At 36.0% G+C, this 12286-nt stretch overlaps 1 protein-coding gene across 1 annotated transcript in view; it reads right to left on the bottom strand.

Moving 5' to 3' along the window:
• Positions 1 to 4431: 4431 nt before the first annotated feature.
• nsg2 (neuronal vesicle trafficking associated 2) overlaps positions 4432 to 12286 on the bottom strand; it is a 29156-nt gene continuing 21301 nt past the window's right edge. The window contains exons 4-5 of the mRNA XM_065287245.1: positions 7445 to 7555; positions 4432 to 5714 (exon numbers count right to left, since the gene is read on the bottom strand). Coding sequence (XP_065143317.1) covers positions 5523 to 5714; positions 7445 to 7555 — 303 coding nt within the window. The 3' untranslated portion in view covers positions 4432 to 5522. The remainder of the gene's footprint in view (positions 5715 to 7444; positions 7556 to 12286) is intronic.

Genomic DNA, 12286 nt, shown 5'->3' with positions numbered 1-12286 from the left:
GGTGATTTAAGAAATTTTGAGCGTGGCATGGTTGTTGGTGCCATATGGGCCAGTTTGAGTATTTCACAGTCTGCTCAGTTACTGGGATTTTCACGCACAACCATTCTAGGGTTTACAAAGAATGGTGTGAAAAGGAAAAACATCCCGTATGCGGCAGTTCTGTCGGTGAAAATGCCTTGCTGATGCTAGAGGTCAGAGGAGAATGGACCGACTGATTCAAGCTGATAGAAGAGCAACTTTGACTGAAATAACCACTCGTTACAACCAAGGTATGCAGCAAAGCATTTGTGAAGCCACAACACGCACAACCTTGAGGTGGATGGGCTACAACAGCAGAAGACCCCACCGGGTACCACTCATCTCCACTACAAATAGGAAAGAAAGGCTACAATTTGCACGAGCTCACCAAAATTGGACAGTTGAAGACTAGAAAAATGTTGCCTGGTCTGATGAGTCTCGATTTCTGTTGAGACATTCAGATAGAAGAGTCAGAATTTGGCATAAACAGAATGAGAACATGGATCCATCATGCCTTGTTACCACTGTGCAGGCTGGTGGTGATGGTGTAATGGTGTGGGGGATGTTTTTTGGCAAACTTTAGGCCCCTTAATGCCAATTGAGTATCGTTTAAATGCCACGGCCTACCTGAGCATTGTTTCTGACCATGTCCATCCCTTTATGACCATCATGTGGCTACTTCCAGCAGGATAATGCACCATGTCACGGGGCTCAAATCATTTCAAATTGGTTTCTTGAACATGACAATGAGTTCACTGTACTAAAATGGCCCCCACAGTCACCAAATCTCAACCCAATAAAGCATCTTTGGGATGTGGGGGAACGGGAGCTTCGTGCCCTGGATGTGCATTTCACAAATCTCCATCAACTGCAAGATGCTATCGATTTCTAAAGAATGCTTTCAGTACCTTGTTGAATAAATGCCACGTAGAATTAAGGCAGTTCTGAAGACGAAAGGGGGTCAAACACAGTATTAGTATGGTGTTCCTAATAATCCTTTAGGTGAGTGTATATTGCTTGTGCAGTTCAATAGCTCTGACAAATTTAATCATCCAATCAAATGACGTGAAACTGCTGACGTCATTGTAGGCATTCTAGATGACTCTGGGACACCAACTCGAAATCTTGGTTAATGCAATGATTTCATTGCCATCTATCTTAAGCTGAAGGCGCTAGCACTGTTCATTCTGCAGGCCTAGGCAGATTTCTTTGACCCTGGCAACACATGATGAAATATGATTGGATAAATGCTCTATCATAAATAGACACTACTGGAACCAGCGTGGCCAAGAGAAAAGCTACAGTATGAAATGGAGACTATTATGGGATTCATTTTATCCACATTCATGGAAAAATATATTAAAATGTAAACCAGTGATTCAGATAGTGTTTAGGCCAGCAGAGAAGGCTTTGTTGGCCCTGACGTCCCACCACTTATTTAATGTTACCAGTCACAAAATTTTTTTGAGACCAGTTAAACATCAGCCTGACCAGGCTAGGACTTTGTTAACATTTGGTGGATATTTAAACTGCTGTTTTCTTTATCCCACAGGATAAATCACATAAGCACACTGCTCATCTTGGGATTGCTTCCTCTTTTACTGTATTTTTCCGCTATCACTTCAGATAGGGCTTGATCTAGTACCATACACTTTGAGAAAATCCTTTTAAATCCAAAACCCTATGAGGATTTACGAATGTCTTTCAGCACCACATCCAATCATGATGAAACAAGTTCAAAGAAGCCTTTGAAGACTCTTAACGTTCATGTCAAATACAGTCCTGTTCATTATAATTATAAGTGATTTTCAGCTCTTGAGATACACATTTTGTATGTGCACAGCTTCAGTTCAGATCATACAGTAGATCACTTGATTCAAATTGTGGATTCAAGGTGATTCAAGGACGACAAGAATGACTGCTTATAATTCAGCTCTTATAGATCAGCCCTGTGTCCAAAACTGTAACTGTACATACTGGATTAACTGTTTAACCACTATGCTTTATATGTTATGTGTGTGTGTGTGCAGTATGCATAAATTTGACACATACTGTATTACATCCACCTTGTTTAAATTATCATTTAACCTCGTGTGCGTTCACATTTAATGCTAATAATTGCAGAAATAATTTATTAGGTGTTGTTAAACAAATATAATTGAAGCATGACGAATACATTTCTTGGTACATATGAGGAGCTTAGATGCAAAAAGATAATGATAGTTACCAAATGCTCACAGTTCATGAAGTATTTTCGCTTCAAATCTGCTTAATCCTGGCCTCAAGTCATTTTACAAATCCTCTAAACCCCTCGTCAATTTGAATTCGACCCGAATACAACCCAAATGTGGCAGTGGCATGAATCAGAGCGCCCCCTAATGCGTGGTTCAGTTTGTACAGTTTAACATTCACATTTTTATCATTTGCAATGTTAGTTGCATCTTTGGTTATTTTGCAACTGTGAAGTGGATTTTTAGAAGTGGAGAATCCTTGCAGGCACTTAAGGGGGTTTGCAGCTAGAGAAAGTCAATTTGTTAATAACCAGTTAAATAACTTAAAGGAACACGCCCACTTTTTGAGAATTTAGCTTATTCACCGTATCCCCCAGAGTTAGATAAGTCCATATACTTTCTCATCTCCGTGCGTGCTGTAACTCTGTCTGACGCAGCCCCCGCTAGCTTAGCTTAGCACAAAGACTGGAAGTGAATGGCTCCAGCTAGCATACTGCTCCCAATAAGTGACAAAACAGTATTTAACAGTATATATACTGGGAACTATATTCTCAGAAACTTGGAGCACTGCTACTTGGGCGGAGTGATTTGCTTGCAGCACTCGAGAAGCCCCCTGGTGAGGAGCAGAAAGTTCGGTCAGAGTTGTGCTATTCACTCTGCCCAAGTAGCAGTGCTCCAAGTTCCTGAGAATATAGTTCCCAGTATGTATTCTGTTAAAAGATGGCTGTATCTCATATCACCTTGTTATTTGTACACGATGTGACTATACAAATCACAACACATAAATGGTAAATGTTTGCTTTATTTTGTCACTTATTGGGAGCAGTATGCTAGCTGGAGCCATTCCATTCCAGTCTTTGTGCTAAGCTTAGCTAGCGGGGGCTGTGTCAGACAGAGTTACAGCATGCACAGAGATGAGAAAGGTATGTATGGACTTATCTAACTCTGGTGGATACGGTGAATAAGCTAAATTCCCAAAATGTGGGCATGTTCCTTTAAGTGACATTTGTAAAAATAAGGCATTTCAATTACTGACTAATAATAATAATAATTTTTCATTGAAGTGAAGTTACTGAACCTAAACAGAAGAGCCTGATGAAAATGCTAAGTAGCAAGAAAATGCCTCATATATAACTCACATTTGAAAACTGTGGCTCGAGGTATTTTTAATTTATTTACTTTTTGGCCACCCCTCAGCTTGGGTGGTCTCAAAGGACAGAAAAGCGTCCATCAGATTAACACTGAGAAATCTTAGCTGAAGCAGTAGACCATCAAGGTATTTGGACATAACATTTAGTACGCATACTGATTTTCACATACTAGTAAATCATAGTAAAGTTTGGAAGAATGGATTTTTTAATGCAGGGCAGTTTGTGAACTGATTCAACCAATTTGGTGTATATTTTCTAACCTTAGCCCAAAAATAAATGAATTAAATGAACTAAAATCATACATGCAACAAAATTTAAGTTTATTTTGGCTAGTAGTGGGTTACCCATAGCCAGACTATATCGATATAGTTAACTTAGACCACGGAAAGAGCTGACATCAAGATTTTCAGTGCATTACAATTTAAATTTCGGTTTCTTCCTCACACAACTTGTTGAGTGATTATAAAGTGAGTTCATTCATGCCGATTTCGATCCGTAACTTGACATTTAAGTTTTCTCTGTTGTCTCAGCATGAGCGAATGTAAGCTGGAGAAATGTCAGGAACAGAGCTGTTAATTAACCAAGCAGAAATAAACCAGCTGTCAGTCTTAACGTGCGATTGCATTACTCATCTGAGTCCCCACTTACCCAACAGAGAGAAATGTGTTCAGTAAGTGCAATGACTTTTTGGATAAATTTGTTAAGGCTTTGGCAATGTATTTGAGCGTTTTTTTCTCCATAGTATTACAATGTATTTGTATACGAGGATGTGTCACTATACAGGTAAATGAGTTACACAATTTATCGAGTAGGAATATATACTAAAGTATTGAGTAAAATATAATTGTAGAGAAAATTAAAGAGACATTTATCTTCATGTGGTTACTACAATTGGTATTGAAGAAACGTCTTCTTCTGAGGTGACGTGTGTATGTTTTTAAGATTTTTGTTGTGTTTTTATCGATTCGTGACACAAATACAAGCCCATTTAATTTTCCATCAGATTTCTTAAAAACCAAAAGACTCAGCGATTGAACACCTTGTATATCTTTATTGTTTTGAACCTAAAGGATATACAGTCGAAAATACTCAAGGCTTCGCTACATCTCAACTAACAACGGCACAAGATTTGAAAAATCCATTTTTTTCTCACAACAAATATAAAAATGGAAAAACAGCAGACCTGTGACCAAACATAGCAGAAAATGAAGCTTTGGCAGGAATTCAAGATGAGACGCTTCACTAATGCATCTCAATGCCTCGGGTTTTTTAGTCCTCGGTTAAATGCAAGCATAGACACCAGCTAAAGCAAGTCGCAAAGCTCTAAACATCTCTGCTCATCCATTGAGAAACTCTGATAACATAAGGTTGTGTCTGACAGAGATACACATCATGGGTAATGGCTCTCATTGATTATTTACATTGAGGTTCAAAGTAGGAACCATATATCATTCTGTACATTACAATGTGTTCTTTTGCCAGTCTACTTTTAGCCTACATCAATAACGTGAATCTAAAATGAATCTAACAAGTGGGTTTTGTTTTCATTTTCGATTATAAGAGCGTTTGAAAAAAAAAATGCACAAAACTCTCTTTGTTTTTCATGCCTCATGAGATGATGTTGTCATCACCTAACTACAAGAGGGAATTATGGGTAGTATTCCAAACCAAATCTCATGGCAATTCTTATGTATTTTACAACGCCTACAATCTGCTTTCATCTCTATGAAAATTAGTTTTTTTCTTCTTCTAATAATCTTATGTTTTTGTACAATTCACTTCACACAAATTAGTCCATTTGTAAAATACGTACAAATTCCCGTGAGATCAGGTTGGGTGCTTACATAATGGTTCATTGACACTCACAGACACAGTGTGTGGAAACCATTTTGACAAGATTGCAGTCATGCCTTTATACAAACAATAGTTGAACACTAAATACAAAAAATGTACAGTAAACAATGAAACAAAAAATAAACCTAAGATCAACTACTATTAAAAACTCAGACATTGTAGATAGCGGAGACAAATGAACCACTGAAAATATAAGGGATTGGGGGAATCGCAAGATGTACAGTAAGTGACTGTGATGATATTCCTTTAAAAATCAGCACGGCAAATCTCATTGGCTGTCTGTGTTGGGAGGCTTGACATCGTGCTGAGCATTGCCACCAGGGATCCAGGGGGAAACCGAGCGAGAGGTGGTCTGTTTGGCCATGCTGTAGTGGCTGATGACGGTGTAGAAGCGACCGCGGCTGTTGGCATCCTGGGCAGCGTAGTAGGCCTCCAGTGACGCGGGGATACAACGTTTGTGCTGTTAGGAAAATTGAAAACATAACATTACAGCGTTTAACATCTGCCATTCATACAGAATCGTGTCTTTCAGACCTGTTCTGCATAATCTCTTCATTCAGGTACACTGTAAAAAAATTTGTTGCACTTAAATGTTTAAGTTTACATTTCAACTTGTTAGAAGTTGCTATAAATTATAAAAATAAAGTTGTAATAACTTAAGCCCATTCAACTGATGTTCAAATTACATTGTAAAATCTTTTGCAACGGAAGTTCTCCCACATGATGTTACAAACTTATATTACTTTACCAACCTGATCTCACAAAGTTCCGTGGGATAGTCACTGAATATTTTGCAAATTTTTCCGTGGCATTCTCACAGATCTCCGCATTTTTCCGTGGCCCTGCTATGGACTGTCTTTTTTCGTGGCATTCTCACGGATTGGTTACTCAACTGCTTTTTCCTATTTTCAAACCATTTTCGCTTCGGTTTAGGGTTAGATTTGGTGTTTGCGTTAGTATGTCACTTTAAGTATTGGTTTATACTATTTTTTCTGATTTATTCTTTTATATTTTCTAAACTTTAAACAATTGTCGCCTGGCGTTGGGGTTAGAGTTGGGTTTGGGTAAGGATGTCATTTCATGTCAATCTAACCCTAAACCGAAGCATAAATGGTAAGAAAATAGGACAAAACTGTTTAGTAACCAATCCGTGAGAATGCCAATGAAAAAGACAGTCCGTAGCAGGGCCACGGAAAAATGTGGAGATCCGTGACTATCCCACGGAAATTCGTGAGATCAGGCAGTACTTTACTTCTTCCATGAAATGAGGTGAATTTTTCAAAAGTATATATAGATATCTATAAACGAAAACCGTATAGGTCTACTTATAGACTTGCTATATACTACTGACAAATTAAGTAGGCAATTTTTTTACAGAACTACTTGAGAATGAGTAGGAATGAGTAAAGTGCAGATACGGATGTCAAAGGATGTCGGGAGTGGGCTATTACCAGAATTCCGTCCGCTACCATCTTTTATTCAATAAAATCAATTATTTAATTAAAAGGCAACACAATATGAAAATGGCATCTAATAAATGTTTTTTTGTTTTCGGGGGACCCCGTGCACCCACATTTTTTCCTTTCCTTTCATGCAGTGACCTTTCTGAGAGTGTTAATATTGACAGCCTCAGTCCTCCTTTACATTTTTTAAAGAGCGACCATGATATTAAATTATTTATTAAAATTATTTTACAGATTTGAAAGGAGAAGGAGAGTAAATAACAGAACAGTCATTTCTGAGTGAACTACGCCTTTAAGAAAACAGATATACAATAAATTAACCACTTGATACACAACTCTAAGGATCATCAACCACACGTCACATGTAGGCTACATCACACTTACAACCGGTATTTCCATCATAAATAAATTAAGGAGATCAAGCAGATTAACTTCCATTCATTTGCATCATTTCAAAAAACCAAAATCGCCTGTCAGCAAAACTACATAATCTGAGGGAATTACCAAACACTAATCCTTCATTTTTTCAATTCTCATTATTTATTCAAAAGTTTAAAACTGAGCTAGATGTATTGACTGACTTACGCATTTAAGTCTGAATTTGACAACTGAAGCCAGTACATAATAAAATTAGAAGAAACAAGTGGTTAATGTTTGTTTTTCGAAATGTTTTAATTATCACTGGCCTGTTGTTTACTGAAGAAAGATGAATCTTGGACATGATTACCTTATAGACGAAGCCATCAGGACAGCTGTGATCATAGGTGAAAGCTTTGTACACCACCAGGAACACTATGCAGGCCAAAAAAGCCAAAGCCAGAATAATAAGGATGGTGACCTATAAACAGAAAAAAGCGTAATGTTCAATACTAGCTTGTGTATTTCACTTTGTTATCATGTTGTAAATTATATTACAATACTAACAATGACTAGAAAATACTACAGTATATGAATATATACAAATACAAGTTTTAAAGGCAATCAACATGATACTTGATTGCATTAAATACTTTCAAATAATACATATCTTGAAATTTAGAAATACAAAATACAATCTTATTAAGAAATAAAATAAAAGGCATAAAATGATCTTACAGGTTTTTTTTGTTTGTTTGTTTTTACTAAAATTGCCATTTTCTTCAGCTTGCTGTGGTTTGAATCAATAATGACCCTGATGGTGATCTGACCATAACCATGTCACTGTAATGTAAACTGTTAGGCCTACATAAAAGTTTGGGTTGTTTCAAGCCATGGTTTGGTAAACAACAACCCAAGGTTTACAGTATTTATAACCCATGCATGTTTTGTATTTGTCCATATTTGACCCAACAATGGGTTGAAACAATATTTTTAAGAGTGTATGTCTGAGTCTGATTTAAGTCTAAATGCCTCATGCAAAAGTACATTTATGTTGTTTAAAGGTTAATCTTTATGCATTAAATACATGCTTTAGACTCATTACACATAGAGTTTTGCTGCTGTCAACTAATCAGTGTGTGGTACATCAACAGACAATGAACAAAAACACATAAAACCAAAAGCAAAACATAAAAATTACCAATCAATTTGTCTTTAAACCACTGCAAATTCAAAGACACAATTGGGACTGAGTGATCCACTGGAGACAAAAGTGTGATGATGGCTGTTTTTCCCCCAGAAGCATTAATTTTTTCACATCACTGTAAACGTCAAGAACATTCACCTCACAGGATGCAGCACAATCTGTCACACCACATTTGTCTCTAAGGAGCAGCTCAAACGAGGACTCTGTGTGGTTCAAACCGAAGTTTAAAGAAGCCAATTCCTCACCAGACCAGACCAATTTGTCAGAGACGATTAATTCGGTAAAAGCCAGGCCACTTTCTGAGCTTCAGTCTCGGAGACAGCAAAAATATGTTGTTTGAAGACAGACTAATTCGAATTATGCAAAATAAAATGAAAAATAAATGAGAAAAAAACTGACCATGTCTGAATATTTCAGAACACTCACTGTATGATGGTAGCACTGCGCTCTTCACTTAAAACATGTTTACCATAAACAACATTGACAAACATTATTGATAACACTTCAGAATGGGGAAAACATTTAAATTTACTCAAATTTACAATTCATTTCAACTTTCTTGAGGAGATGCTATACATAACAATAAAGTTAAATTAGCTTAAGTTATTTCCACTTAGTTTTTTATAATTTATAGCTAACTCCTCACTAAGAAAGTTGAAAAGACTTTTAATATAAAGTTAATTAAACTTAAAAATGTAAGTTCAACAAGGAATTTTTACAGTCTCAATAAACTCCTAATTTACTGCCTAATCATATTCAGTAAGGTAGTTGTTGTAGAGTTTAATTGTAGGTATGGGAGGTTAAAGGGTTGCAGAATAAGGCATTAATATGTGCTATATACGTACTAATAAACAGCCAATAATGTTATTTTACCTTTTTTATAGTTATAAATAACATTAATTGGTTACAATTAATGAAACAAACTTTTAGGGGCAGTTTCCCGGACCAGGATTAGCTTAATCCAGGACTAGGCCTAAGTTTAATTAGGATATATAACTAGTTTAACAAACATGCCTTACTAAAAACATATCCTGTGTGCATTTTGAGGTAAAACAATGGGCACTGATGTATTTTAAGATATGTAAGTGCAAGTTGTTTTCAGTTTGGAGAGCTCTTAAAAGTGTTTAAGTATAGGACTAGTCTAATCCCTGTCTGGGAAACCGCCCCTTAGAGTTTTAAAAACTTTTAAATATTACAATTTGTAACATCTAAAAATGTAGGCTTTGTAAACTGAAAATTTTCACTTAAAGTGAAAAATAAATGTTTTGCTGTTGCCAATTTAACAATTTTTTTAAGATATTCCGACTTTCACTTTTTACAGTAAAGCTGCTCTACTTAACTCTTTCCCCGCCATTGACGAGATATCTCGTCAATTAAGAGAAAACGCTTTCCCGCCAATGACGAAATTTTCAGTCTTTCCGCAATACAGCTATTATCTACCAGGTGGCGCCCTTCCGCAACTTTTTAAACCCAGAAGTATTGCCCTATGGCAAGCGGCTGCATGTCCGTGTCTGTTTTAAAGATCGCTCTGAATGGGATCTCTATGAAAAGTCCGTCATAAAAATGGAATTATCTGTGCTTTTTGCTCAAAATGTGGTGTTTTTGCAGAAACCTACCCATATTCAAAAGCTGATTGCAAAAGAACCACTAAAGGTAGGATGAAACGGTTTTTTTTTTGTTTGAAAGCAGAGGGTCTGTTCTTTCATTTGGTATATTGTATGTTTATATATTTAAAGAAGAACATTTTCTGGAAGGCATTAAACTTTGGTGAAAATCATGAAAAACGCTGGCGCTGGCTGGCAACTTTTTAAAAACGCTGGCGGTGAAAGAGTTAAAAAACTGATTGGTAACACCTAAAAAATATCTCAAAAAAATGTTATGTCAAAATTTTTTTTTAAATTACTTTAATTTATAACACCTAAAATATTTAAACATTTTCAACTTAATTTAAGTAATATATATATTTTTAGGTGTTACCAATTAAAGTAATTTTTAAAGTTGATCCAATTTACAGTGCAATTACTTAAATTTCATGAAAATCTGACTTTTTCCATGTTTAAGTGCTAGAATAGGGTCCCCAGTGCTTCTATCAACCTAGAAAATGTGAAAAAGATCAACCAAGTAACTTAGTTTTGGTAAACCATTCACTGTAAGCATGTGAAAAAATAGGTCATTGAAATTTGGTTCCCCTTGTGATGTCAGAAGAGAATAATCCCGCCCCCTTAATCGGCACTAATCAACCACGGCACTGCCATTTAGTGCAGAGATCAACTAATTTGCATTTTAAAGGACACACCCAAAACGGCACATTTTTGCTCACAGCTACAGTACAAAGGGGCAATTTTAACATGTTATAATAAATAATCTATATGATATTTAGTACTAAAACTTTACATTACTCTGGGGACACCAAAGATTTATTTGACATCTGAAAAAAGCCTTGTGAAATGTCCCCTTTAAAAGTGGGACCCGATACTAAAGTGTTAACATATTATTTTTATAGGAGTATATCCTTTATAAAAAAAAAAGGCAATCCCAAAATGCATTGAGCATTCTGAATGCTTCATTTAATTTTGAAATGTAATTTAAATTGAGTATATTTTTATCATGATATTGTGTTTGTGCTTAGTATGTTAAATTCTACGTAAATCCACTATTAATCAAGACTCTGGTGCACCAAACAAAATGTTTTGAGTTCTGCTTAATGTACTTGGCCAAACTGTCCATGTTTTCAGTGGCTGGACTACTGCAAAATGGCTGGGTGCCTTAAACGCTCTGAATATATCTACATTTAAACCCCTTTAGCTTTTTAAACCACCCTTTGTCAGATGCCCAGATTTGACATTTTCAATAAAGGTATGCATTTAGGGAATTCTCTGTGAGCCATGAAAGTTGCCAATAAATCCATTAATGCTTTGCTTTGTCTTTTTTGATTCGGTCTGAGCACATAATGCTGGCAGCATAAAACATCAATTCAGGTTAAAGCCACCACGGCAGAAAAGACTCCACCACACCCCTCATTTACTTTATGCAAATTATTTATGCTTGACTGTCTTCACCGACAATAAAATCGCTGTTTATCATCCCCGGTGAACGAAAGACAGGATCCAATAAAAGCTTTTTTCTGTTGCATAAGAACCAAAACGGAAAATTCACTTTGGTCTCAGGACAAAGCTGCCCCGTAATTAGGTCATTTCTACTCAAACGTCAACATGTTTGTGACATATCAGACACACCACCATCTGCTTTATTGTTTTTTCCTCACACATCCACCAGCTTTATTTATCATTACAAAATCATACCGACAAGGCCCAAGGTTGTAGGGTTTGTTGTTGTTTTTCCTGTCTCCAGTGACTTTTTTGGGGTCAGAATAATCCATGTATAGAAAACCATAATTCCCTTGGGTGGATTTATCTTGGCTGGAGTGCTGGTGGTATTAATGTGCTGTGCTGATGCTGCATGGGGTGAAGAGCAACGGTTTAAATTGTTGTTGTTGTTGAATATCTCCAGTGGAATAAACATTAAGATAACCCAACTAGTTCTTAAAAACATGTTTCATATTTAAAATATAATAATATAGATTTTAAATCAGTAAGTTAATGTTAAAGAAGTAAAAAATACAAATTACTGAAATGTTTATTTTAAGCCAATCTGATAAAATTATTTTGATCAAAAATATGATTTATGGTCCAATATTTAACTGCGAAGATACCAATTTTATAAAAACAAACATTGGTTGAATAAAAATATTGAATGCAATCCAAAGACGTAAAGATAAATTTTTTTAAATGAACTTAAATATTCATTGTGGGTCAGGGCGACGTCCCCTGACCCCAAGCAACAAATTATAAGCACTTACATGATCATTTTCTTTCAATATTTTTCATTATAGGTTAAATGGGCTATTTATGAGTGATGCAAAGGTTAAATAATTTCTCCAATCTCAACTTAACTCTTTCACCGCCAGCGTTTTGAAAAAAAAAAGTTGCCAGCCAGCGCCAGCGT

The sequence above is a fragment of the Paramisgurnus dabryanus genome, chromosome 18, assembly GCF_030506205.2.
Source record: "Paramisgurnus dabryanus chromosome 18, PD_genome_1.1, whole genome shotgun sequence".
NCBI classification, from domain to species: Eukaryota; Metazoa; Chordata; class Actinopteri; order Cypriniformes; family Cobitidae; genus Paramisgurnus; species Paramisgurnus dabryanus.
This window is presented reverse-complemented; position numbering and strand designations above follow the sequence as displayed.